We start from the raw sequence: 14,529 nt of genomic DNA on the forward strand, positions 1-14,529 counted from the left end.
TAAACATAAAACTTTAAGAAGCAGAATGAATCTGTTGTTCTTTCTCAGCTTGTTCATCTCCCGACCCCTTAGATTCATCTTGTGATCCCCTTAGGGGGTCCCAACCACAGCTTGGGAACCACTGGGCTAATCAATTAATTGCCTAATTATTTCAGATCTACAGCACCCACTCCTACTTGCTAGAAATGCACAGATTAAGTGCCACAATAGTCCCACATATTCCCTAAAGAGAACTGTGTATACATCACGTACACTACAGTCATTATCTTGGTGACAGTGTGTAAAAAGGACTCTAAGCCAAACACAAGGACAAGACAAACAAGCACACTCTCCACCAGCTCCCGCTTTAAGTGTTTGTTAAAGGTAAATAAATGTCCAGACACTAACTGCACTTGCAAATACTTTAAAAAACGCTCAAACGGGGAGGTCACGCCTTTCGCTGTCGGGTTTTAAGTTGATAATGACTGATGGAGGAAACATGACGAGAATAATCAGGAGCATTAAAACAGTACAAAGAAGGCACATAGGCAGATACAGCAGTTCTATATTTTGGATTGGGTCGTGAAAGCAGAAGCTATGTGACGTCAGAGGGAGTTCAGTCTGCCCTCCGACCTCCGCAGAGATGGAGACAGAGACAGACCTCTCACAGATCTGACTCTGTATCTGAATGTTTGGTTTGTTACGCAGTCTTGTGACAGCAGCCTCTGTTTTTCTGAGTCATGTCTTGGTCTTGGGAGACTCTGTAACCGCTGCAGCACATCACAGTCACAGTCACAGATTCAGAGAAGGACTAGGCCAAAGTATCATAAAACTGCCATATGAGCATTTAAGTCGGGACCCTTTGAACAGACTGCACTCGAAAGCGAAACATAACACATCTTTCTGATCATCACCTAACCCTAACCCTAACCCCCCCCCCAAGAGAAGAACCGTGTCATTCCCCTGTCAGAGTGACACAGTGACCCTGGGTAAACCCCTGTTTGCTGACGCTGCGAATCCACAACATGTATTATCCAACAGAGGTCTGGCACTGCTCTGCTGCGTGAGGCTACACTGATTTCTTATAATAACTATATCACCAGAGGATTATCGTGGCGCTCCTAACATGGTAACCGAAGATGGTGAACATGATAAACATTATACACTCTAAACATCAGCATGTTTAGCATCGTCATTGTGAGCATGTTAACATGTAGACATTAGCATTTAGCTCAAATCACCGCAATGCCATTATTTAGTTTTCATTTCTATGACCTGGGTTGTTCAGAGACTTTCAGTGATGATACTCTACATCATATTTCAAACTTAGCTGCAGTTGTAGGCTTTCTAAAAGTAACAATAAGTAACTTAAGCGAAAATAAACACCAGAAATTATGTTTACTGCAGTTCTACTATTTGTAATATACTTAAGCATGAAAACATAGTGGTATGGTTGGTTACAAACGGCTCCTCCAGCAGGAAAAGTATGAGATTATTAATAAGTTTTGTTCTAAAATGTGACACATTCTCCAGGATCCTCTTTCAATCCAAGAGGAAACAGAAAATGAGACAGATCTCTGAAATAGAAAAGAGACACACTGACAGAATGACAAACATGTTCAGCTGTGGAGGAATGACATACTGCAGGACCAGCTCGCGTCTCTCACAACTTCCCAGCAAAATATATTTAGTAGCCAAAGACATTTGCTAATTCTAGAATAATCTGTGCCATCCTGGGTTGTCCCAGAGGATATTTCTATCTGCAGCAGCCCGCCTTTAGCCGGCGACGGGCTGCAGCATAGGAAAGGCATGTGAAACTGGAGTCTGGGCCACTGGACCTCGTCTGGTCTGGTCATCACCACAAGCGACAACAATGTGCAAAACAGTGGACTCAAAACATAATATTCCTTGTTATATTTTAATTATGGAGCCAAAGAAGCCGTGCTTTAACACATTTCAGTCACCATCCTTCAGCTTGGCCACAATAGCCACATGTTTTCAAGCAAGCTAACAAAATTCAAAGGCTCTCCTGCTGCTGCAGTCTTTCACACGGTTCACTCAGTTCATATTAAATTAAAAATCGTGTCGTTGATTACTCCACCAAATGTGTTAATTTAGACAAGTTGTCGCCATAGCCCAATGCAGCCTCCTCAGTGCACATGGGATGAATTTTGACACTGATGTTTAATTGTGTGATGGTTCGCTGTATAAATAAACCAAACGCTAGTGTGATAAAACAGCCACAGGCGACCACAGCAGAAGAACTGTTAGCTAACAAAATCACAACGACAAACGTGTCCAACCACTGAGCGTTTCGTCTCGTCCCAGCGAGCCAGCTGCTGAAGTCTACAAATAAGAATTGAGGCTTGACCTTTGGATGACAAGCATTGAATATGTGACCAAAAAAAAAAAAACCCCCAACACATGTGATGCCACCGATACAGCGTCGTAGCCGGACACGAGACGATAACAGAAAATTCTGCACATTCCCATTTTAACTCCAATACGCACCACAAACACCACCTGCTTTCATTCTCTTATTGTTAGCTCTTCTCTGGAGGGGGTGAGAGACACCGACGCTGAGGGGGAAAAAAAGGCCACAAGTGTTGTTGGTCTACAAATTCCATTCTGTGTTAAAAAAGAAATGTGAAAACAACTTTGGGAGGAATGTCATTTATGTCCAGCCTCTCTGAGGGCCTGGTGCAGCATTTCAGAGCAAGGCCTGAAGCAGCTGACAGACGGACAGACACCCGCTTCTCCCATTATGTGTTGAATCTTATAGAAATAGGTCTCCTATAAGTAGACCGACATCTCTGTCTCTGTACACATTTAGATGGCGTCTGGACACATGGGAAGGGCTTGTCTTATTGTGAGTGGAGCAGAGTGGGGTTCACTGTGGCAAAAGTCATAACAGGACTAGAAGAACTATCCTACTACAAGTGCTGTTTCTTAACTATAACATCACTCAAAGACAGGAGGACGTCTAAAACTGATGAAATGCAAAAGCAGCTCTTTAGAAGACCAGTGTAGCATCCTGACTGTAATCATTTTAATATAAATGCATCCGATTGCTCTCTATTTAGTGATGCTCTTGATAGTGATGAGCATCTTCTCTCTACATGGAAGCTTTCTCACAGATGGCTTCATGGGTTGCATTAGGGTTCAAGTATTTAAGTGCAACACTTTCCAATCTAAAAGTAGAGTTGACCACAATACTTCATCAAAAAGTGGGAACACATAGCGCCTTGGTAGCTGAATGGTTGCGGCGCACGTCGCATGGCTGTCGCAACATCAGCAGTTTAATTTTGGAAAGTACGCTTGTTTACTTTTCTCGAGAGTTAGGTGAGCAGATTGACACCACTTTCATGTCTGTAGGGTAAATATGAAGGTACAGCCAGCAGACAGTTAGCTTAGCTTAGCTTGGAAAGGGGGGAAAAAGCTATCCTGGCTCAGTAGCATGAAAAAATTCAGCCCTCTCATTCATTTGAACGAGGCCAGTCCGGTGACGCAGTGGGGGTGCCAACGCAGGGGGCTCAGACAAATAACGTAGGTCTAAACAAAAAGAACGTTTTGAGTTTTGAACGCAACATTATGTCATCCAGCGCTGTGTTGTCCAATCAAATACATGCATATGCAAATTCCTGGTGGATTTCCTTGTCACGTGAATGGCGTATTTCCTGTCTCTTAGTATTATAAACCGCTGGGCAGTGTTTTGGTGAGCTTTAAACGCATTAATGTGTTACTCCAACTCGACTTCCTGGATCACATGTCATTGTCTCACCGGTACCTTAAACGACATGCCTGTGTTGTTTTAATGCGTGCGTTGTTTTAATGCCTGTGTTGTTTTAATGCGGGGCTGTCTCTTTCTGATTAAAGAAATTAGATATAACATGTTAATCAGTGAGCTTTAGAGTTGCTGGTAGGTGGATTTTGTTACCTTCAGACAGAGACAGGCTAGCTGTTTCCACATGCTTCCAGTCTGTGTGCTAAGCTAACCAGCTGCTGGCGGTAGCTTCATATTTACTGTGCAGACATGAGAGAAATGTTCTTATCCAACTCTCAGCTAGAAAGTGAATAAGCAGATTTCCCAAAAACTATTCCTTTAAGGCCACAATACAAACACACTATAATGTAGCTGTAAGCAGATATAAGGACATCTGTTTATGCATTTGTCAACAACTGTGACTCGTCCTCTGAGGAACCCATAACTGCTGGTGTATAAACAGATAAAGAATGACCAACAGATCTTTATAGAGAAGTTTTCATTGTTGACAAATACTATACACTACATTATAGTGAGTTATAAATGTAATAACCATTTATGTTGCTTATAAATGAGGGTGTTAAAGTGTTACCCAAAAAGTTAATACGTAAGTTCTCATTTTAGAGTGAACAAACTAAACTACAAGTGCACGAAAAGCTTAATTACAGTGAAGAGATTTTCTGGATATTTCTCACCTCTAACATTTTGGGATTTTAAAAAGCTATGATGAGCGGCAAAACACAGAAACATACACACCAAACGGGTAGAGCAAGAACTGTCACACTAAATTTTCCTTTCTTTTTGAATAAGAATTGTGCAGATGTGTGGAAGGAAGAAAAAAAAAAAACAATGGTGGCCCAGAGCTCGAGGTTGGTCCACAGAGTTTGGCATGTCCTGTTTAGGTAGCATTCTTCACAATATACACATAAAACACAAGCAGCCTACAGCTCTGACTGCTGAATGCAACGGCTTCAGACTGGGCCTCAACACGCAACCTAAGAAACTGATGCAAAGCAATATCTAGGCATTTCATTTCTAGGTTCTATTGTTGTAAATCATCCACAAATAAAGGTAATCAGCTGGGAAAGCAAAGCATCAACGCCTGCCACACTAACTGCTGGAAGAAACAGGTTTGAACTTCCAGAACAAGGAGCGAGCTGAAAGCTGAAGACAAACATATTGTCTGCTCGTGAAAAAGAACACAGAAAACACATAGGGCCAAATGACACTGGATCAAGCAATGGCATGTTCGCAACCTCCCCCCACCAAAAGACAAAAAAGAGCCATCATAATGAAAACACTGGGGGAAGCAAAATAACAGCGGGGTTCAGCGCATGTGAATAACCTTTCGGTGCTGGAAACACAGCTCACCCTTTCCAGAATAATTGAATTTGGTGTGCTTTGTGACCAAGTATAAAGGCCTCCCTTTGCTGAGCGGCAGGCCGGCCATGGCTGTTGCATAACAGAGCTAATAAAGGAGGCCTACAGGGCCCAGGATGGAGAGGAGGAGGCAGACACGTGGGAACTGCCTCTGTTCTGCTGCTTTGTCTGGGGCCGCGAGCAAGCAGAGCCCCTGGGCATTAGTGTAGGCATGCCTAACATAACGCTCATTCCTCAGTAACAAATAAGTCCCACAGAACTGCTCGGCTTATCTGCAGGAGCTGGCGGGGGCCGCCCCGAGCTGCTTGAGGTATCCACCGTCCTCAAAGACATAATCATCATCAAGAGTGAACACACTGAGTTCCCCCCTTTGTGCTTGAAAGCAGAGTCACATCATGGTGAGGCTAAACACCAGAGTTTGCTTTTCTGCAAGCGATGTGTAATGAGATGCTCCATCAGTTTCCCCAGGTATCTGTGCGCTGCGTTCACACATCGATCTAATTTTTCACTACACGCTGTCATCTAACCAACATGGCTCCATCCAGCTTCTCTGCTGGCTGCAGACGTCCAATATACCAGCGGGAACAGACTTGAACTCTGGCTGATGCGCCGCTCCGTCACAGCACATCATGATCATCATTGACAATTATGTTTGAGCTCAATGGCTCTTGTGTTTTAGTGATTAGGCAATAATCCACCGCTGACACGCCTCCCCGCGAGGTCAGCAGACTCGGGGGCTCGCACACATCAGACGGGCCGAGCTGCGAGATGCAAACCGGGTCACAGGGTGGTAGCACCTGCAGTCGGCATTGCCACACAAGGTCTTCACACAAACTGAGCTTTTGTTTCTCCAGCGTCAGGAGTTCAAGAGGAGCTCCCGAGGCCTTTGTTTCACTTGAGACACGGATCATATTATGCCTGAAAATATGGGAAATGTTTGATCCCTGCCAAACAAGGCATGTTTCAATCGCCTAAACTTCACATCTGTCGTGTCAGCCTCGGAGGACACAGACATTTTCCAATCAATCCACAGGAAAACATTCCACTTCCGGTAATCAAAACTAAATGCAGCTGAAACAATTAGTCCATTAATCGATTAGTTGATTGACAGAAATTAAATGGCAACAATCGATTGATCGTTGAATTCAGCTTTTAAGCAAAAATGCAAACAACTCACATATTGTGGCCTCTCAAACATGAATATGTGCTGGTTTTCTTTGTCTTATACGATAGGAAATTGAAAAAAATTGAAATTGGGTTTTGGACTGACAATTTATAGACCCAACAATTAATCTAGAAAAATATTCAGCAGATTAATCAATATTGAAAAGAATCACCTAACAACCTTCTAATGAAAACTAATCAATTAATCTTCAGCCAATACTAGTATGAAAATTCAATAATATGACCGTCCCAAAGCTGACTAAGCTGTTGAACAATAACAACATCACCATCATGATGAGGATATGTGGTAAGAAGATCGCCTACCTGTCTGGTATCTGAGTATTACGGTCTGCACTTGACTACATTCGGTTCATGTTTCTGATTCCATGTGACACATCTCGAGAATCTGATCACTTTTGTTTCTCAAGTCTGTGGCTCGCAGCAGTGCGTCACACTCAGTTAAAGCCTGTAACTCATGATGATAAAGGCCTACAATAACATGTTGTAGATACCAAACAACTATCAGCCTTTGATTTTCAGTTCTACTTAAACACAGAGCAGCTGTCAAACACAGGGAGAAGTATGAAACTCTTATCACTGCGGTCATCTCCCTGCTGCTGCCATCCACATTGTGCAAACCGTCCGTTTATCTGCAGCTGCTGGAAAGACCTACATCTTCTTTTTAAGAGCGGCAACACCGGCTGAATAGCTGACACCTTTTTGTATCTGTTGCATGTTAGCAGAAAGTCAGCTTTAGGGCTGTGTAGTGATGTGATTTATTGGAAAGTCAGTATCAGGTTGTGACAGAAGACATTCCTCTGGCCGAGATAACCTATAAATCAGCAGAGCAGCACCAGAACAAATGCAGAAAACATTCTTTAGTCATGCAAACGTAAAAAAGAAAAAGAAAACCCAGAGCCCCTCCACCTCAAATGCTGACGACTGTAAGATCTTGTGGAGCTGCTATCAGCTTCACATAACAATGGTTAATCAACTTGCAGGGAGGAGGGGGCCTTCAAGGAAATCAGGTTTTTTCTTATCTAGATTACATGCAGCTACTACATTCCCACTGCTGAAATCAGCTGCAAGAAATCTGGTTTGAAATGCCGCACAGAAAGAGACGGAAATTCAAACTCATATCTCCAACCGTACTTGGGAGTGTTGTTTTTGTCAGGCACTGGGAAATTCTGCCTTTCTCCCCATAATGCAGCAGAGTTAAAATACTTGCTCTAATTCCCAGTAATCTCACAAAGTCTGCTTTGAATGCCTGATCGAGCCCGTTTCTGGGTTGGTGAAATCCCAGTCCCCACAAAAAGCACATCCTTGCAGCTTTCCCAGTGGCCCAACTAGCATTCCTCACATATTTTACACAAAGATTTCTGGGAGTTGGAGTTTGAAGCTCTCGCTGTGCTACTCTCCACTCTTAAATTCAAGGAAGCGCACACATTTGTGGATGAACTACAACATTACAGACTTCAGAGCCTGGACCGGACACACACTCCTGGACTCGAGGTGTCTTTGTATGAAAAGGGAAGGGGAGCTGGATAACAATAGCTCACTGTGCTAGGTGTGTGGACCAGGAATGTTTCAGGTCACTGGAAGTCATAAATCTACTGATCTCACTGATGAGTCTGAATGATTGAGGCTTGAGACACCAAGTGTCCTCCTCCATGAAGACAGACTACTAAAAACACAGGTGACCAGACTGACAGGGTGTTTGTGTGTTGTTCAGTCTCTTGCTGAACACAGAAACATAACAAACCGGAAAGGTTGAGCTGCTGTCTCACTCCATGTCAAAGACCCGTCAGACTTTACATTTAAAGACACATATTGGGGGAAGTATTAACGTGAAGCAGCTGCACGGCCGGGGACCATGGGCGTTACATCCCCTTGTTTGTTGTTTGCATGGGAACTTCTTCAAGAGGTGGGGAGGCCACAACTGCTGCCAAATCTCATCCGATTCATCGGCCGTGGCTACAATAACCACCGCAACCTCATGTCACATTAAAGGGAATGGAGGGAGTTTATTGCCCTGTCCCCCCCAAAAAAACAAAACAAATCTGCCTTCACTTGCAGCCGTCGCCCCCCTCCGTCCCCGGTCGCCCTGGCATCTCCTCCAGTGAGTTAGTTTGTTAGGAGGACTTGTTGAATTAAAATGACTTTGTGTGAGTGTGTGTAATCCCAGTAGTCCCAGGCCTTTAGCATACCTATCTCTGGGGTCAATCCATGAAGTTTGCCGGGTGTTGTGGTCGATATAAAACACTCTGCCATCGTAATCCCGGGCTTCCTCCCAGCCCGCGGGCAGCGGCAGCTCCGAGCTCTCTCTCCGCTTACCGCCGCTGACCCACGGCATAGCGTCGGGATGGTGAGAGGGCTGAAGCCCTCTGCCCTGCTTTTTATCCCCCCGAAAAGTCGGTCCTCACTGCATTACAACAAACTCTACCTCGACGCACTTGTCGGCGCAAAGAATGGAGACGCAAATACAAAACTTTCCACCGAGGTTGTCCGTTGAAACAGTCCTGCTGAGGGTACATCCACGTTTCTTCTTACAACCCCCCAAAAAACAGCACCGCAGCGCTCTCACGGTCCTCGGTCCTCCATGTTCGCCTCCTCCACCATATTTCATTCCTCCGTGTCCATATTCGGGTTGAGCGGATTTGCATAAACGGTCGGACGTACGACTGAGCGAGCTCCTCTGTCCAATAGGGAAACTTCAGAGCCCAAACACTTTCATTAAAGTGTGAAGTCGCCGTGAAAACAAGGTCGCGAACATTTATTTAACGTTTTACCGCAGCGACAACTCAAGACCGCGGCAGCGGTGCATAAAAGAGGCGACGACAACTTTAGCTAACGTTGTTGTTCAGCTTTCAAACGACAACCTGTGGATTCGCGTGACATAACTGGTCATTAACTTCATTAAATAAATTATATTCATTCTGTGAGAGCAGGTAAATAACACGACTTTAACTTTAATTTAAAGCCATGGACAACTCCCCCCTGAACACTGACAAACCCCTGGCTTGTTGTTGACTGCAGGGTTATTTCAGTGGTACAACAGCGCCACCTGGTGTCACAAATAGATACAACACCAACTGCCCGCGGTCACCACAGCCCCTCTCAGAGAGGTCAGGTCCCTCTTCCTTGACTTGCCTTGTTCTAGGGCCCTCTACTTAAGACCACTGAGGACACTTTGGGGACAATTTGGACCGATTATTTGCCACTCAGGGCCAATTAGTCATTATGGGCAGGAGGGGCAACATCGACCAGCTACAAGAGCAACTTAGTACAGTGAGAACATCATAATAAAGGCTAAAGTTTCTGTCAAAATAATTTAAAGGCAGCTAGTTGAACAGAGTTCAAGGGTCAGAGCCACAGTTTTCTATATCCTCATGGCCACTAAATCATCAAGAAAAGTATTGAATAAGAACAGAATATAGAAGATCAGATATGAAAAAATCACGACTAATAACAGATACATTTGAGCTGGATTCAGTTTGTTTCAGGTAATCCAGGACTTTTGTTGACCTCTGTCTGTGAACAGGAGGAACTGCAACAACACTGATTAAACGCTGGTCCAGTGACTGAAATTCGGTGTGTCATGAAATTCAAGTGGAATTTCCAGTAAGGGGGAGTTTCTGTTGCCAAAGTACAGATAGTGATTATCTGGGTCTTTGAGGAGATGTTTCTCTAGAGTTGTGTTTCTGAGACATGGGTGAAAATATAGCCTTTTCCTGGTGGGGTTTGGTATTGCCAGTAATTCCTTTCCCCCACGCAGACAATGCACTCTGTCTGCAGACTGACACCAGCACACCTGACTGTGTGTGTGTGTGTGCGTGCGTGCAGCTGAGCAAGCATGGCCTCTTTGTCAAGACGTCAGCACAGTCAGCTGAGCATTTAGTTCTCCAGAGGAGGAGGAGTTCAGCAGGCTGGGGATTTTATCCGTGCATTTTTGTTTGTGTGTTTGTTTGTGGTTGTGTATCACTGTGTGTGTGTGTGTGTGCGCGTGTGTGTGTGTGTTTACGGCTTGGAAACATTTTTCCCACATCAGAGCTTTGATCTAAAGCCTCCTACGATCATTTCCCACAGGCCATGTCATGTTCATATGAGAGCACACAATACGCTGCACTGTTGTTTCTCTTTCAGTCACATGCAGCAAAAAGCCTGACTGTGACAGCAGCCGTCACCAATGATACGAACGAATATGATAAATTCTGATGAATCCATCCAGCCGATTTTATTTTCCTTGCATAATTTTATTACATGGATGAGAGATTAATTATTTCCTAGGGAAGACTGCCTTTGCGATGCATTGATTGTGTGTCATGATTGTAAACAGTTTACTCATAAGTTTACAAGATGAACATTATGAGGAGGGCTGTAAAAATGAGCTCTAATCTTCGTCACGCAGATTTAAAAACTGGAGATTTTACAGTATCTCTAGAGACGGCCCAGTTTATGAAAAGCTTATCTTTGTCTGGCATTCGTAAACAATAATCTGACTGTGCGGATTAAAGTTGTTTGTTTACTTGCTTATTCAAACACTGCCATTGCTGTCTCTCCGAGGACACACAGGATGCATAAAGATGGACATCAGGGAGTTAATTTCTTACATAAAAATGCACAATATGATATCCTGTCTACATTTAATTTCATCCCTGCTTGTGGCCTGCTATTAAGCCATCCCTGCCTGCTGCCCCTGCTGCCCATTGGCACAGCAGCTGGAGCAGGAGGGCCGCAAAGGGGAGGGCCGAGCGGGGCCCCCCTCTCCTCCCTGCAAACGGAGGACGTGTGCTCCTCTGAGTGAGAACTGTTTGTGAAAGAGCTCAGAGTCCAGATCCTGAGCGGTCAACTCTAATTACTGGGCGTTGCGAGCAGCTCCTGTCCCGACTGGACATCCACAGGCCTCTTCATCTGAAGTGCAGCCAGAGAAGAAGAACTCTTGTGGCTCTGTCAAGCGTGGAGGCCTGAGAGAGAGAGAGTGAGAGAGAGAGAGAGAGAGAGAGGAAGATGGACACATGCGCCTGCGCTTTGCAGCTGCTGGGGATGTTGGTCTATGTCGGAGCGTGGCTGTGCGCTTTAGCCACCACCATCTTGCCACAGTGGCTGACCATGTCCACCGCTCTGCTGCCGGTGGAGAGCTACGAGCTGGGCCTGTGGGAGACATGCGTGGTCCAGGATGTTGGGGGCATGGAGTGCAGAGCCTACGATAGCCTGCTGGGCCTTTCCAGTGACCTCAAGCTGGCCCGCATCCTCATGTGCGCTTCCCTCGCTGTGGGCATGCTGGGAATGCTGGTGGCCATACCTGGACTTTACCTGGTCAACAGCTGCAAAGAACACGGAGGCTACCGAACCAAGAGGACTCTAACCATCATAGGAGGGGTTCTGGGGATGATTTCTGGAGTGCTGTGTCTGATCCCCGTGTCCTACATGGCCCATTTAGCCGTGATGCATTTCTTTGATGATAAAGTGCCTGACGTGGTGCCACGGTGGGAGTTTGGTGACGCCCTGTTCTGCGGCTGGGCCGGAGGGTTCCTCCTCATAGTGGCCGGGCTCCTTCTGGTTTCCTCTTGCTTATGTTCTCAGGTGGAGCCTCAGCCCGTGCTGCAGCGGAGATACCAGGTCATGAGCACGGATGTTTCCTTCAGGAAGCGCTCAGAGTACGTTTAATGGGCGAATTGTAAAAGAATTACCTGCATAGAGACTTAACAGCACAACACAATCACCTGTAGAACTGCACTTCAAACTGCTTTAAAACAATGATGTAAATATCTGGTTTTATATCAGAGACAACATCCTGTATGAGGGTTGCTCTACCACTTTTGGAAAATGATCAAATGTTTTGTAAAACAGTGAAAATGAGACCTTGTTTTTCCCTGCACAATCCAACATTACATTTTCAAAGAAAGTGCTGTAAACCAGTAAAAATGATTATTTTTTTAAAGATGTGTTTTATAAAATGCTTTTTATTGCTTATTCTGGCGTCAGGATGTCTCTCTTATTGGTGCCAATAAAGAAGAAAATACTACTTCAAGTCTGTTTTACAGGACACCTTAGCTTTTAAAATGCTGTGATTGTAAGTTCTTCTTAATACTAAAACCTAGAGAAAGCACAAATTATTCTGTGCCTGGTTATGTTTGCTTGTGTGCTGTATTGTGCAGCACCATCAGCTGATTCACATAAAGAATGATGTTGGAAAAGTTGTCTCTCTTTTTTCTCTTTTAAAAAAGGATGATTTTCTTCTGCTAGTGCTGAATATGATCATTTATTTTTCAGTTTATGTTGATAAATTGAGAAGCAGTGGCCTGAATCTGTATGAAGCAATGAATGTTTTTTTTTCTTCAGTTATGTCAGAGCTGGAAACATGGCTGCTCTTTTGCTCTCTCACCATCCGGTCGTCTATTAGTCACATAAACCTATTTTGGTCTGAAGTGGTCCCTGGTTGCTCTGTAACCAGACGACAAGCTGAGCAGGAGGTGGGGTGGACTGAAAACAGCCGTCTCGGTCCGTCAGGTGTGTCTGCGGCGGTGGAAACACAGCTTGAGACTAATTCCATCAGATTTCCTGGTCACTCGCTGAGCTAAGCTGTGTTTAATGAACGCCCTAATGGGCAGCGTGCACTGTGAAGAATGCAGAACAGGTTGCCCTCGCGGCTCCCGCTTTGACATAATTACACAGATTTGCCAAGGTCAGAGGGCGCCGCCGCTCTCTGCACTCCAAAACTGTCTGTATCATTTACACAGACGCAGGTACAGTGACATGAATGTGTTATTGCATGGGGAGGAGGATGATTTTTAAACCTCCATGTGCTAATGATGGTACTTTCTGTGTAGTCAGCACTTGTAGAATGAAGTTAATGAGAGGTAATGATGTTGTCACAGAAGCATACGTTGCCTAAGGGGCCCAAGACATGACAGACTTTTCTTTTGGAGGATGTAAAAAGTGGTTGTGTCAGGCCTGGCAGAGCGGATGGAGAGGCACCCTCCCACCCTCTGACGTTATGCAGACTGCAGGGAGCTGCCTGGTGTCTCCCAGTGTGAGGGCAGCTATCAGCAGGGGAGGCAGTGAAAACAACTGCAGAGATGTTCTTCTGGATTACCGTGAAAGACTCTGTGGGGCCGGGCGGCACGGCAACACAAAGGAAATGGCTTCATCTCAGGAGGAAGTATGTTTAAATGCATCCGACTGCAAACAAACAAACCTGCTCTGATAGGCGAACTGCTCGCGGCGCAGAGTCAATTTGATTTATTATCTTTATAAAATGACTGACTGTAACTTGACCCTCTGCAGTTCAGATGGAGATGGAGATGATCCAATCCTGAGTTCAAACTTTCATAAGATATGATAGTGAGCGCTTCCACTGCCGAACACACTCATAACTGATAAACCATTGTGATAATGTTGCTACACACTGACAATTGCCTCACCTTAACCAAATACCCTAATGTGTGTGATCTGGTCAGAGTACAGAGTACTAAACAGAGTAAGATAAGTAGTAATACAACAATGTGAAAATACTCCATTACAAGTAACGGTGCTGCAGCATTATTTAGTTTTTGTAGCTGCTCAAGGTGGAGCTAGTTTGAGCTACTTTATATCCAGATACATAGTTTAGTCCAGTGGTTCCCAAACTAGGGGCCGGGCCCCTCCAAAGGGTCACAAGATGAATCTGAGGGATCGTGAGGTCATTAATGGGAGAGGAAAGCAGAAAAAACTAATTCTGCTACACAAAGTTATGTTGATTTTTTTTCTTTTTAGTTTTCTCTTATCTTTTTTTGGGGCTAATTTCACTTTTTTAGGCCTTGAACTGTTATATCAATTAAACCATGTGAGAAGAGCACTCCATCGCACTGCTATAACATTGTCAGACAGGACGGGATGGACAGTTAAAAAGAGTATCAAAATGGATGCAGCAGAACCAGAGACATAATCTTTTTATATATATATATGCAACACTAACCGACGACAGTTTCCGCCAGTGTGTTATGCTAGTAGCGGCTAATGTAGCCTCGAGGCTCTAGCCTGAAGCAGAGATGAGGCAGGGGCTACTGAGGTCTGGTAAGTGAGCAACATCACTTGAGGCAATTTATCAGGTATCCTGAAACTTCCTCTGGAGCCACAAACACATTTTTTGTATAAAATTACTCTTTGATGAAACTGCTAATAACTCATCTGTAACAAGGGCCCACAAGCCAAAAAGGTTGGGAACCACTGGTTTAATCTTTAACACTGCATTGTATTTCAAA

The 14,529-nt window shown here is 44.5% G+C and overlaps 2 protein-coding genes across 2 annotated transcripts in view; one reads left to right on the forward strand and one right to left on the reverse strand.

The window, feature by feature from the left end:
* Positions 1-8,769, reverse strand: part of wwc3 (WWC family member 3) — a 29,328-nt gene extending 20,559 nt beyond the window's left edge. The window contains exon 1 of the mRNA XM_070908808.1: positions 8,494-8,769. Within this exon, the coding sequence (XP_070764909.1) occupies positions 8,494-8,639 (146 nt within the window). The 5' untranslated portion in view covers positions 8,640-8,769. The remainder of the gene's footprint in view (positions 1-8,493) is intronic.
* Positions 8,770-11,007: 2,238 nt separating this feature from the next.
* On the forward strand, positions 11,008-12,483 carry LOC139287623 (putative claudin-24). Its single transcript, XM_070908762.1, has one exon. It carries the CDS (start codon positions 11,294-11,296, stop codon positions 11,951-11,953), a length of 660 nt encoding a protein of 219 aa, XP_070764863.1. The 5' UTR covers positions 11,008-11,293; the 3' UTR covers positions 11,954-12,483.
* The last annotated feature ends 2,046 nt before the right edge of the window (positions 12,484-14,529 follow it).

The sequence above is a fragment of the Enoplosus armatus genome, chromosome 7 (assembly GCF_043641665.1).
Source record: "Enoplosus armatus isolate fEnoArm2 chromosome 7, fEnoArm2.hap1, whole genome shotgun sequence".
NCBI classification, from domain to species: domain Eukaryota; kingdom Metazoa; phylum Chordata; class Actinopteri; order Centrarchiformes; family Enoplosidae; genus Enoplosus; species Enoplosus armatus.

What these genes read in the sequence shown, in the direction of transcription:
- LOC139287623 (XM_070908762.1), top strand. Translation starts at nt 11,294, where the DNA reads ATGGACACATGCGCCTGCGCTTTGCAGCTGCTGGGGATGTTGGTCTAT.